The sequence below is a fragment of the Choloepus didactylus genome, chromosome 1, assembly GCF_015220235.1.
Source record: "Choloepus didactylus isolate mChoDid1 chromosome 1, mChoDid1.pri, whole genome shotgun sequence".
NCBI lineage: Eukaryota > Metazoa > Chordata > Mammalia > Pilosa > Megalonychidae > Choloepus > Choloepus didactylus.
The window spans coordinates 73,684,316-73,698,873 of NC_051307.1; the positions used below are offsets into that span (position 1 = coordinate 73,684,316).

General features: G+C 38.2%; 1 protein-coding gene across 2 annotated transcripts in view; it reads right to left on the reverse strand.

Annotated features, from left to right (window-relative positions):
* The window catches only part of CIP2A (cellular inhibitor of PP2A), a 42,062-nt gene that overhangs the window by 11,500 nt on the left and 16,004 nt on the right, over positions 1-14,558 (reverse strand). For both annotated transcript variants that reach the window (XM_037835196.1, XM_037835192.1), the window contains exons 10-12: positions 14,259-14,418; positions 2,089-2,230; positions 891-990 (exon numbers count right to left, since the gene is read on the reverse strand). In XM_037835196.1, coding sequence (XP_037691124.1) covers positions 891-990; positions 2,089-2,230; positions 14,259-14,418 — 402 coding nt within the window. The remainder of the gene's footprint in view (positions 1-890; positions 991-2,088; positions 2,231-14,258; positions 14,419-14,558) is intronic.

Below are 14,558 nucleotides of genomic sequence, written 5' to 3' on the forward strand. Positions count from 1 at the left end.
TTAAAAATGTTAAGTGTCTTTTGGGTGCTCAAGTACAGTCAAATGCCCTGAAACTATGATAAGAGCCTGTATTTCTCTTCATAACCCTCCATGGTAACCTTCAAAACTCCTCCACAGAGTGTTATTTCCACCTTATAGTCAAAGAAATTGAAGCTCAGAGATGTGAAATAACTTGCTCAAGGCTACATTGGCAAACAAGTGATGGAGTCAACATTCACACTAAGGCCCTTAAACATTGTGCTCTCAAAGGATGCAAGTGGTCCCTGTCTAAGATTTCAGTTTTGACTCCTAGCCTCCCTATATATCCACTAGAGCCATCTCTGTTCAGTTACCATAGTAATTCAATTCACACACGTTTGTTAAATACCTCTTATAATTGGGTGCTGTGGATATCAAGGTAAATATCTAGAGGTCTTATTCAGCTACCACGTATCACCTCAATTTTGTGAGTTAGCTATTTTCTGCATATCCCCTCTAATCTTGTCACTTACAGTCAAGTCCATTTCTTCTAGACATCTCCTATCCCCTAACAATCCTACCTTATCAACCCTGCCCAAATACAAAAACCAAAATAAATCCCACCCACTCACAAATGCCAACAGAAAGAAATCAAGAAATTTGCAATATGACACAAGTAAGGAAAAGGTTGAGGAAGCTATAATGAACAACAGAATCAGGAGAACTTATGATCAGTTCCTGTGAAACCATGTAAAATAACTGGGTATTGGGAATATTATAAGTACTTAAGATAATTAACAACTTTAAACTTTCTTCCAGTGACCGATTCTAAAAGAAACATCTTTTAAATATCAAGAATATTAAAACAGAAACATATATTTGGAAACATTTGCATATGAATAAACCTCACAGTTTTAAAAGTTTAAACTCACCTGGAGGATTTTGTAGAAGCTCACTTCCATACCAGGAACCAACTGTTTAAGTTTGTTCATTAAATCAAGAGTTTTCAAAATTACATCAGCAGCAAGTTTGCTTTAAAAATAAGTGACATTTAAATTAGATAATACAAAAGTTGCTTAAAGCTTATTTTATCCATAATTCTAAAGTAAATAAAAAACCAACACTTGTTTTCAAACCTCAAGAAGGTAAAGTATAATTTCTGTTGAGAAGTCAAAGTACTGTAGAGCTTCACATCCTTATAACCCAAAACCCAAAGTTAACACACAGGCATTAAAAATCCAAGTTCAGGTAGTATTTCTTATTCTGCTCTCAAATACCAACAATTCTTTAACTTTCTGCTTCAAAATCAGTGGGAGTATTGGCAACACAACTTACTTCTTAGTGTTGTCACTGGACCAACAATAGAGGGCAATCTTAGGCAATATAGCTCTGTTGAACACCTAATATATGCTGAATGCATTATTCTACTTAGCTGTGTTCTGAATTTTGCACCTGAAGGGGGGTATAAAAAAGTAAAAAGAAATAATCCTAATTCTTAAGAAACACAATTACTGACAACTGACATTTACGGAAATTTGTGCCCAGCACATAAGAGGCCCTCAATAAAGAGTTGTTAAATTGACTTAATTCATGAGGGGGGGAGGGGCATAAAACAATATCTCATTACTAACACTGAAAATATACCTTTAACCATAAGTCTTGACATGCTAAGGAAGAAGAGTCCAGGTAACCTTCAGCAGTGGTTAATTTCCCTGTAGTAAAAATCAACCCTCTTGTTTCATTTAAAAATGTAAAATTAAATGAATAAAAAAATAATTACTGAGGCAATGTTAAAAGGAACTCCAGAAAAGAAATACTCAGGAATATTAAAAAAAAAAAATTCTAAGATGGTCACAATAAATTAACAAACGTAAACAATGAAAAACAAGGTAAAAGTGAGAATACGTCTCTTTAGAGCCATGCAATCTATGAATTGAATGAATTAAAAAGCCAAAAATGCATTATGAAAATCTTTTTTTTAAAAATTCATCCGTTAACTCATGTGAATTAACGGAACATATCCAAGGGTATTCCTCCAAAGGAAAACAAAATCACTGTCATAAAACCACATCTTTCGATTTATAGCAAGTTTGGCCTTACTATTTTCCCATTTGGATTTCCTATACTCACCATAATTCAGAATCTGCTACCTTTGTTCCAAACCCCAGGTCAATCTTGCCATACGTAAACTGTTGTTCTATCAGAGTGGTACATTTGATAGTAGTTAGAATTTTTGCAATATGCATTTTCAGAGTATCATCTCCACAAAGAGGTAGGTTTTGTTAAGGGACACAAAGAGAACATTCTCAAAATACCTTATATTTGTACAGCACTTTATAGCATACAGGATGCTTTAATACTGATTTTCTCATCACCACAATCCTGTGTAATTACTGGTACAATCCTGTGTATTATTAGCTCAATAATAAATTAGGTTATTGGCGTTCAGAAAATTTAAGTGACTGGTAAATAGTAAAGATGGACTGGTCCAAAAGTTTCTGACTCAAAAGTAAAACACAGAAAGGATTTTTTTCTCCACTGAATATAATATCTACCATAAAAAAAGGATAAGTTACGGTACTATTCAAGAACAGAATAACAGAATAAATTCAGAAGGACTGAATTTATTAATTACAAATACAACACATATCCTACCCACTGATCCCAGGGTTTCACATCACTCTATTAAATTAGGATTTCTGGAAGTAAGGCTCTGGCATCAATTTAAAAATGTTCCTCAGGGTAGACTCCCAGAGAAGATGGTAGAGTAGGGAGCTCCAGGACTCACTCCTCTCACCAAAACAACTATTAAACAGGTAGGAACTGTCTGAAACACTATTTCAAAACTCCAGAGGCCAGAAAACACTGTACAGCATCCAGGGAAAGACAGGAGGAAGAGGCTGATAAATTATGGTAAAGAACTATAAATTACTCACTCTGTGCAGTGGCTACTGGTGCCCATCCTCACTCTCGCAAAAGGCCACCATGGGATCCAGTCCCTGGCTAGCTGCTGGGAACAGTAAGGAACATAAAAATCTTCTTTCCCAAGAACATGAGTATGCATGGCCAATCACTGATCACAGGTTTTGATTAGCTAATTTGGATCACCGTATCCTGGCTCTGAGAGCAAGCTACTGTTTCAACCTGCTCTAGACCACAGTGAAGGTGGTAAAGATATAAAATGCAGGGCTTCCTCAGGACTGCAGGGTAAAGTTACCTGAAGGGCTGTATTTGCTGGACAGACTAGGAAAGCTCAGTTTTTGGGAAGCATTGGAGAAGTTTTGGGTTCCCTTCCTGACCCCCTCCCCTCCACAGGACACTTTGGGGCCGGTCTGCGCCCTCTTTGTGGGTCCTTGACCCTGTTTTGCTGGGAAAGACTGATGGGAAGGTCCTCTCTGGCATGACTCTCTGCCCAGAATTTGCCATTCAGGCAAAAGCAGCTTGAGACAACAAAAGGAATGTAAAAAACTATAGAAGCGGTCAGCCTGGGACAAAAGCCTGCTGGCTTTAAATACCTGGGAGAGGGAGGTCTGTGTTCTGGGAAGTAGATGGTACAATCACACTCTGGTAAATGAGAGGCACCAAAACAAAAAACAAGCAAAAGCCCAGCATAAGACAGAGGCCCAGAAAGACCGGGAAAATGTTGCACACTGCATTCGCCTTTGGCAGACCTTCCTGATAGGAGGACTGACACTCAAGAAGATTTCTCTCTTATGACCAGCTGATTACAAAACCAAGAACCAGACATCCCATGGAGTAAATTCCATAGTTAACATTTTAAAATATTAAAAAGTACACTGTGCAACAAAAGAGTAAAAGAAAAAACAAGAAACAGGAAACTGTGGCCCATCCAAAGAAAGGATAAAAATAAAGAAAACACCAATGAAGAAGATGAGAATGTGGAAATACTAAAGACAGGCTTTGAAAAAAATCTTAAAATGCTCGAGGAGAGGAAGGAAAGTACAGAGAAAGAGCTAAAGGATATCAGGAAAACAGTAAATGAGAAATATGAGAAACTTAGGAAAGAGAGAGAAATTTTTAAAAGGAACCATACAGAGCTACTGGAGTTGAAGACCACAATAAGTGAAATAAAAAATGCCCAGGAGGGTTTCAAGAGCAGATTAGAGCTGGCAGAAGAAAGAATCAGTGAACCTGAAGACAAGATAATTGAAATGAGTAAGGCTGAGGAGGAACAGAAAGAAAAAAAAAATAGTGTTAAGACTCCTCTGGGACACCATCAAGCGCACCAATATATGCATTATGGAGTCCCAGAAGAAGAAAGAGAGAAACAGACAGGAGGAATAGTCAATGAAATAATGACAGAGAACTTCCCAAACTTACCAAAAGATGTGATGTGCATTCAAGAAACTCAGAGAACACCAAAGAGGATAAACATGAAGAAAAATATACCCTGTCATATTCTGATTACCATCAAATGCAAAGGAAAAGGAGAGAGTTCTGAAAGCTGCAAGAGAAAAGCAATGTGTTACATATAAAGGAGCCCCAGTTAGATAGAGTGCTTTCTCATCAGAAACTATGAAGAAGGCAGTAGGTTGAAATACTTAAAAGCGCTGAAGGAAAACAACTGCCAGCTAAGAATTTTATATCTGATGAGAGTATCTTTCAAAACTGAGGAAGAGACTGACATTTTCAGATAAACAGAAACTGAGGGAGTTCATCATTACTAGATTGGCCCTGCAATCAATGCTAAAAAGTTCTTCAGACTGAAAGGAATAGACACTAGAGAGTGGTTCAAAGCTGTGTAAAGAAATAAAGACCTGCAGTAAAGCAATCATTTGGGTAATTATGAATGCAAGTACTATTGCATTGTATTGTATTCTTTGGTATGCAACTCTACTTCTTAAAGTTGATAAAATGCAAATGCATAAGAAGTAATGATAAATCTGTTTTTGGATATACAATGTACAAAGATACAAAAAAATGGTGGGGGAAGAGAGGGATATGGGAAAATTATAGGTGCATGCTACTGAAGTTAAGTTGGTATCAAACAAATATGATTGTTACATATTTAGGATGCTAAATTTTTACCCCATGGTAACCACAAGGAAAACAGATAGAAAGCATATCCAGATAGAAATGAGAAAGCACTCATATGGTACAACACAAAAAAAGCAAACAATTGTAAAAGTAGATATGCTAGTTCAAAGCTGTTACGGACACTAGAAGAGCTATGAACATTTAATCCCGTCTTGTAGGGTGGGACCTGTTGACTGAATGATGCCATGGAGATGAGACCCATCTAACTATGGGTGAGACCTTTTGATTAAATTATTTCAATGGAGGTGTGAACCTGCCCACTCAGGGTGGGTCTTGATTAGTTTACTGGAATCCTTTAAGAGAGCTCACAGAGCAAAGGAGCTCAGAGAAGCTGAGAGAGACATTTTAGATAGAAGCTAAGATATGTAATTCAGAGTTTGCCCCCGGGAGAAGCTAAGAGTCTATGCAGACCCAGATGTTTGGAGACACTGAGAGATGTAGAAAGAAGGATGTTTGGATATGCTAAGTTAAGAGATGAAGCCCAGAGTTTGCCCCAGAGAAGCTAAAAGAGGACTCCCAGATGCTTAGAAAGAAATGCCCTGGGAGAACAAGCAAGGATGCATAGAGACTGAGAGACAGAAGCTAAGAGAGATAGAAGCTCAGAGACATTTTGAAACCAGAACCTGGGAGCAAAAACAACAGACACCAGCCAGGTGCCTTCCCAGCTGACAGAGGTATTCCAGACACTATCAGCCTTTCTTCAGTGAAGGCTTCTTCTTGCTGATGCCTTAGTTTGGCCATATTTATGGCCTGAGAATTATAAATTTGTAACCTAATAAATCTCCTTTATAAAAGGCAATCCATTTCTGGCAATTTGTATAACAGCAGCTTTAGCAAACTGAAACAGTAGGTATGAACAAAACAAGGGAAAAAATGTACAAGACTTAAATGCTCATAGCAAAATGGCAGAAGTCCTATATTATCAGTAGCGACTTTAAAGGTAAATGGATTAAACTCTTCAGTCAAAAGGCAGAAATTGGCAGAATGGGTAAAAAAGCATGACCCAACTACATGCTGTCTGCCAGAGACTCACCTTCAAGTCCAAGACACAGTGAAAGGATGGGAAAAATACATACCATCTGTTACAGTTTGCTAATGCTGCTAGAATGCAAAACACCAGAGATGGATTGACTTTTATACAAGGGGGTTTATTTGGTTACACAGTTACAGTCTTAAGGCCATAAAATGTCCAAGGTAACAACAATCGGTACCTTCACTGGAGGATGGCCAGTGGTGTCCGGAAAACCTCTGTTAGCTGGGAAGGCACATGGCTGGCATCTGCTTCAAAGTTCTGGTTTCAAAATGGTTTTCTCCCAGAACGTTCCTCTCTAGGCTGCAGTTCCTTAAAACTGTCACTCTTAGTTGCACTTGGGGTATTTGTCCTCCCTTAGCTTCTCTGGAGCAAGAGTCTGCTTTCAATGACCGTCTTCAAACTATCTCTCATCTGCAGCTCCTGTGCTTTCTTCAAAGTGTCCCTCTTGGCTGTAGCAGCTTGCTCCTTCTGTCTGATCTTATATAGTGCTCCAGTAATTTAATTCAGACCCACCCTGAATGGGCGGGCCAACACCTCCATGGAAATTATCCAATCAGAGTCATCACCCACAGTTGGGTGAGGTGCATCTCCATGGAAACTCTCAAAGAATTACAACCTAATTAACACTGAAAGGTCTGCCCACACAAGATTACACCAAAGATAATGGTGTTGGGGGGGACATAATACATTCAAACTGACACACCATCCAAATAATAATCAAAAAAGAGCTGGTGTGGCTATACTGTGTTGCAAGGGTTAATATCAGATAAGTTAAACTTTAAGTCAAAAACAGTTCGAGGGACAAAGATGATCACTGTATACTACTAAAGGGGACAATTCAACAGGAAGATGTAACAATTATAAATATATATGTACCTAACAGCAGAGCCCCAAATATATGAAGAAAACACTGACAGAGTTGAAGGGAGAAATTGATGGTGCTACATTAATAGCAGAGACTTCAACATACCACTCTAAATAATGGATAGAACATCTGTCTAGAAGATCACCAAGGAAGTACATGACTTAAATGATATACTAAACCAACTAGACCTAACAGACATATATAGAACACTTTACCCAACAAAAACAGAATACACACTCTTCTTGAGTGCATATGGATCATTCTCTAGGATAGACTGTATGTAGGGTCACCAAATAAGACTTAATAAGTTAAAAATTATTGAAATCATACACTGTATATTATATTCTCTGACCACAATGGAATGAAGCTAGAAATCAGTAACAGAGGGAGAAAGGGAAAATTCACAAATACCTGGAAATTAAACAACATATTTTTAAACAACAAACAGGTTAAAGAAGACATCAGAGTGAGTTTAGGAAATATCTTGAGGCAAATGAAAATGAAAATGCAACATATCAAAACTTATGGGATGCAGTGAATGTAGTGCTGAGAGGGAAATTCATAGCTCTAAATGCTTACATTAAAAAAGAAGAAATATTTCATATCAGAGATTTAACCTCAAAACTGGAAGAACTAGAAAAGGAAGAGAACTACACCCAAAGCAAGTAGAAGGAAGGAAATAAAGATTAGCATGGGGATAAATAAAAAGGAAAAATAAAAAAATGAGATTCATCAAAACCAAAAGTTGGTTCTTTGAAAAGATCAACAAAATTAACAAACTTTTAGCTAGACTGACAAAGAAAAAAGAGAGAGAATACAAATAACAAAAATCAGAATGAAAAGGGGGACATTATTTCTGATACTGCTGAAATAAAAAAGACTCTAAGCGGATACTATGAACAACTGTATGACAATAAATTAGATAGCCTAGATGAAATGGACAAATTCTTAGAAACGCATAAACTACCTATACTGACTCAGGATAAATAGAAGATTTCAACAAACCAATTACTAATAAAGAGATTGAATCAATAACCAAAAACCTGGCCTTTTCTTTTCCAACAAACAAAAGCCCAGGATCAAATGGTTTCATATGGGCATTCTCCAAAACATTCTAAGAACACATAACTCCAACTCGGCTCAAACTCTTCCAAAAAAACTGAGGAGGAAACATGCCCCAACACATTCTATGAGGTCAACATCTTCCTCAAACCAAAGCCAGATAAATACACCACAGGAATGGAAAACTACAAACCAACATCTCTTATGAATATAGAAGCAAAAATCGTCAACAAAATACTAGCAAATGAAATCCAACAGCATATACAAAGAATTAAACGCAATGATCATGTGGGATTTATCCCTGGTATGCAAGGTCGGTTCAACATAAGAAAATGAATTATTGTAATACATCACATTAACAGAATGAAGGAAGAAAAAAAACACTACCATCTCAATCAAAGCAGAAATGGCATTTGACAAAATACAGCATCCTTTCTTGATAAAAACACTTAAAACATTAGGAATACAAGGAAACATCCTCTAAATGATAAAATGCACACATGACAAGCCCACGACTAACATCCTACTTAATGGTAAAAGACTGAAAGCTTTCCCTTTAAGATGAGGAATAAGATAAGGATGACCACTGTCACCACCGTTATTCAACAGTGTATTGGAAATTCTTGCCAGAGCAATTAGGCAAGAAAAAGAAATAAAAGGGATACAAATTGGAAAGAAAAAAGTAAAACTTTTTCTATTTGCAGATTATATGATCCTATATTCAGACAATTCTGAAAAATCCACAATAAAGTTCCAAGAGCTAATAAAAGAATTCAGCAAAGTGATGGGGTACAATTTTAACATCCTTAAATCGGTGGTGTTTCTATACACAAGCACTGATAATCAGAAAAAGAAATCAAACAATTCACAATAGCAACTAAAAGAATCAAAATTGTAGGCATAAATCTAACCAAGGATGTAAAGGACTTGTTCACAGAGAACTACAACACATTCCTAAAATAAATAAAAGACATGAGTAAATGGAAGGATATTCCATGTTCATGGAATGAAAGACTAAATATCATTGAGATCAATACTACCAAAAACAATTTATAGATTCAATGCAATCCTGTCCTAGTTTGCTAATGCTGCAGAATGCAAAACACCAGAGATGGATTGGCTTTTATAAAACGGGGATTTATTTCGCTACACAGTTACAGTCTTAAGGCCACAAAGCGTCCAAGGCAACACATCAGCAATCGGGTACCCTCACCGGAGGATGGCCAATGGCCTCCGGAAAACCTCTGTTAGCTAGGAAGGCAGCTGGCATCTGCTCCAAAGCTCCGGCCTCAAAACGGCTTTCTCCCAGGACGTTCCTCTCTAGCAAGCTTGCTCCTCTTCAAAACATCACTCCCAGCTGCACTCTCTTCCTCCCCCCGAGTCAGCTCATTTATGTAACTCCACCGATCAAGGCCCACCCCGAATGGGTGGGGCCACGCCTCCATGAGAACATCTCATCAGAATCATTGCCCACAGCTGGGTGGGGCACATTCCAAGCAAATCCAACCATCACCAAAACGCCTGCCCCACACAAAACCACAAAGATAATGGCATTTGGGGGACACAATACACTCAAACCGGCACATTCCACCCCTGAACCCCAAAATGACATTATCTTTCCAAATACAAAATATATTCATTCCATCACAATATCACAAAAACTTAAATCATTTCAGTAACAAAAGTTAAGTACAAAATCCCATCAAAATCAGTTTAGGCTTGGTCAGTTCTAAGGCATAATTCCCCTCTAGCTGTGGATCTGTGAACCTAGAACAAGTTATGTGCTTCCAATATATAAAGGAGAGACATTCATAGGATAAACATTTCCATTGCCATAAGGAGAAACAGTAAGGAAAACAGGGTTAACAGGAGCAAAACAGTTCCTAAAACCCACAGGACAAAGTCCATTAGATTTCAAAGTCCGAGAGTCATTTACAGAACAATGTTGCATCCTTGGGGCTTGAGAGAGTGGGAGCCTAACCCTTCCCAAGGGCCTTTTCTGCAGCCCGTTCCTCTCCAAACACTTAGGTGAGTGTTCCAACATTTCCACACATTGGGGAGACCACCTTCTCGGCCCCAACCTCCTCAAACATTGGGGCAGCTCCTGGATTCCCTTCCATCTCCGGGTCACACGCTCAACCCCTTCAGAACAGTGTGGTGGCAGCCAGGCTCTCCCCAATTCCCTGGAAATGTGCTCCACCCTCTTTGGGACCTGAGGTGGCAAAACTCTTCCAGAGCATCGAGGCGGAAAGCCCGCCCTCGACCTCCAGGGCAAACTCACCCTTTCCATGCATGTGGGCTGCTCCGCTCTCCCAGCCCTAAACCTCTTGACTCCAGACCTCAACCTCCATGGCTCTGTCTTTGAAGAGATTTTTCCTTTAATTTTTTCCTTGTCTGTCTCCTCCAGTCCAGACCGGCAATGGCTCCATCTATAAAGATCTCGCAAAAATTCTGTTGGCTTTGCATGAAGCATGCAGGGGTCAAAGCCATCAGACAATAGGAGTTTCCACAAATCCTTTCTGCTTAACTCCTTATCCAATCTTGGCTTGTCCTCAGGTTGGGCTGTAGCTTCTGGGATTCTACCCACTGGAAGCCCGTAATTTTCCAAGCCATCAACTTCTGGTTTCTTTGAACCCAAGAGTTCAGTTCTAAGTTTATCTCTCTCTGCTCGCATTTTACTATAAGCTGCAAGGAGAAGCCAGGATACGTCCTCCACACGTAGTCTGGAGATCTCCTCAGCTAAGTATTCCAAGTTGTTGCTTCCAGATTCTTCCTTCCATCTGACACCAGGACTCAATTTTGCCAAATTCTCTGCCACTTTAAAACAAGGATCGCCTTTCTTCCAGTTTACAACACATTCATCATTTCTGTTGAAGTCCTCATCAGAAGTATCTTTAGAGTCCATATTTCCACAGTCTCTTTAAAGCAGTTTTGGCCTTTTCTATCAAGCTCCTCACAACTCTTCCAGAAATTCCCCCTTATCCATTTAAAAAGCCGTTCCAACATGTTTGGTATTTGCAAACTCAGCAGCAAAAGCACCCCACTCTCGGTACCAAAATCTGTCCTAGTTTGCTAATGCTGCAGAATGCAAAACACCAGAGATGGATTGGCTTTTATAAAACGGGGATTTATTTTGCTACACAGTTACAGTCTTAAGGCCACAAAGCGTCCAAGGCAACACATCAGCAATCGGGTACCCTCACCGGAGGATGGCCAATGGCCTCCGGAAAACCTCTGTTAGCTAGGAAGGCAGCTGGCATCTGCTCCAAAGCTCCGGCCTCAAAACGGCTTTCTCCCAGGACGTTCCTCTCTAGCAAGCTTGCTCCTCTTCAAAACATCACTCCCAGCTGCACTCTCTTCCTCCCCCCGAGTCAGCTCATTTATGTAACTCCACCGATCAAGGCCCACCCCGAATGGGTGGGGCCACGCCTCCATGAGAACATCTCATCAGAATCATTGCCCACAGCTGGGTGGGGCACATTCCAAGCAAATCCAACCATCACCAAAACGCCTGCCCCACACAAAACCACAAAGATAATGGCATTTGGGGGACACAATACACTCAAACCGGCACAAATCCCAATCAAAATTTCAATAACCCTGTAAAAATGGAAAAGCCAATCATCAAATTTATATGGAAGGGTAAGTGGCCCTGAATAGGTAAAGCCACCTTGAAAAAAGAATGAAGTTGGAGGAATCAGACGTCCCCATCTTAAAACATATTACAAAGCCACAGTAATCAAAACAGCATGGTACTGACAAAAGGACAGACATATATTTAAGGTCAACTGATTTTTGACAAGGTGACAAAGACCACTCAATTGGAAAAGAATAGTCCCTTCAACAAATGGTGCTGTGAAAACTAGATCTCCATTTGCAAAAAACAGGAGTACCCTACCTCACACCACATATAAAATCAACTCAAAATGGATCAAAGGCCTATCAAACTCCTAAAAGAAAACCAGGAAAGCATCTTCAGGACCTTGTGTTAGGTAATGGTCTCTTAAGAGTTTACACCCAAAGCACAAGCAACAAGGAAAAAATAGATATATGTGACCTCATCAAAATTAAAAACATTTTTTCCTATAAAGGTCTTTATTATGAAAGTAAAAAGATGAACCACAAAATGGGAGAAAGTATTTGGAAACCACATATCTAATAAAGATTAATATCCAGGAATGTATAAAGAAATCTTTCAACTTAGTAACAAAAAGAGAAACCAATTAAAAAATGGGCAAAAACTTTAAACACTCATCTCTCCGAAGAAAATATACAAATGTCCAGAAAGCAAATGAAAAGATACTCTACATTGTTAGCCATCAGAGAAATGCAAATCAAAACCACAATGAGATACCATTTCATACCCACTAGAATGGCTGCTATTAAACAAAACAAAACAAAACAGAACAAAACAGAAAATAACAACTGTTGGAGAGGATGCAGATAAATAGAACACTCATTCATTGCTGCTGGCAATATAAAATGGTGCAGCCACTCTGGAAGATAGTTAAGCAGTTCCTCAGAAACCTAAGTATAGACCTGGCTGGCAATCCCACCACTAAGTATTATCTTCCCCAAAATTGAAAATAGGCATTTGAACAGATATTTGCACACTGATGCTCATAGTGACATTATTCACAATTGTCAAAAGATGGAAGCAATCCAAGTATCTGTCAACCAATGAATGGATAAATATGTGGTATACTCACAATGGCATACTGAACCCTAAAAAGGAACGAAGTCCTGCTATATGCAACAACATGGATGAACCTTGAAGGCATTTTGAGTGAAATAAGCCAAACACAAAAGACAAAATTTCTATTATCTCACTGACCTGACAACACTTACAACAAGCAAACTCATAGAGTCAGAATCTAGAATCTAGAATCTAGGTTATCAGGGGACGGGGGTGGGTGTGGGTGTGGCAGATAGGGAATGGGAAATTAAGGCTCTAAAATGTACAGGGTTCCTATTTGGAATGATGGAAATGTCTTGGTAACAGATGGTGGTATTGGTAGCAAAATATTGTGAATGCAATTAACAGCACTGAAATATATATATGAATCTGGTTAAATGGGGAAATGTTAAGTTGAATATATGGCAATAGAAAAAAAATTAAAAAAAAAAATAGAAGAACCTGCACTACACAGTGAACCCTAAATTCAACCAAGGACTCTAGTTAATAGTACAATTATAAACATGTGCTTTCATCAACTGTAACAAATCTTTCACACCAATGCAAGGTGTTGGTGGTGGGGTGATATATGGGAATCCTGTATTTTATCCATGGTTGTACTGTAAACCGACAACTTCTCTAATAAAGGGGAAAAAAAGTTTATCAGGTGATCCTAATATGCAGGCAGGGTTGAGAACCACTGCTATAAAGGAAGAGGAAAATTAAGAAGCAGCAGCTCATAGAGGACATTAAACAGAGGTAGAGTTTGTTGTAGGGCAAGACCAAGTTGAGCAAATTCTGTTGCTCAGATACAAGGAAACCTGACCTGGTAAATTTAAGAGCTCTGGTTGAGATAGAGTGGTACCTTGCTCATAATAAAAAAGCACTAATGAAACATCTAAAAACTGGGACTTAGGCTTCTTAGCAACTTAGAATCAGATGATCTAGAAAAAGCTGGCAAAGGGAAAGACCTAAGAAAATCAGTATATACATGTTAAGTAGTGACACTAATTGTATTCAACGTTTTCTTTTTTGAAGTGATTTAATTTGTCTTGAAGTATTTGTCTTCTTTATAATCAAATGTGATGTTGTAATTATTAAAACATTTATGAAGGTTGATTTTTATTTTTAAAACACTAAGTAAAAAATCTTGGTTAAAATAATAACAACTCTACCAATATTTCTTTATCCTCTGATATCTCTACCAAAGAATGGATGGTGATAGTAATCATTCAGGGGCAGCAATTAGCATCAAAAGCAGAGGACAGAGTAACAAGGAGCAATAGAACAATCACTTTAGGCTATTACTTCTAATCTCCAATTATGGTAAAAATATTCAAGTCAAGTATAAAAACTGTTTCTTAAAATGTACTTTAGCATAAGAGTTTTACACAGAAAAACAAGGAAAAAAAGTCTAGATAACTGTTTTAGAGATTCTTCATTAACAATTCATTCTATAATTTAAACTTCAGTTCACTAATTCTGAACAGATATAATCTCACGAAGAGAAAAAACTATAAACAATGTCAAAATGCAGTCAACTAGAAAAACAGGAATAAGTGCTTTTTTTTTAATGTAGTTTCCATTTTTATCACAGTAAAGGATATTTAATAGAACTTCAATGGCCTTGACCATCCTTTCACATTTTTTTCTTGTTAAGGCCTCGTCTAGATTTTGTTCTGTGAAGTGAAGCTGATCAAGGATTGTAGGCAGTAGAAGGGCCACAAAACGGTCAGCTGAGGAACAGTTTGCAGTATCTATGACATCCTGGAGAAATCACCACCACCAAAGATTAAAAATAAAGATGTAATATAGAATGTAGAAACAGACACCACTGAGCTGTAACAGTCTCTTAAATTTCCTGTAGTTACTTCAGTGTTTCATTGACCCAAGTCTCCTATGTAAAA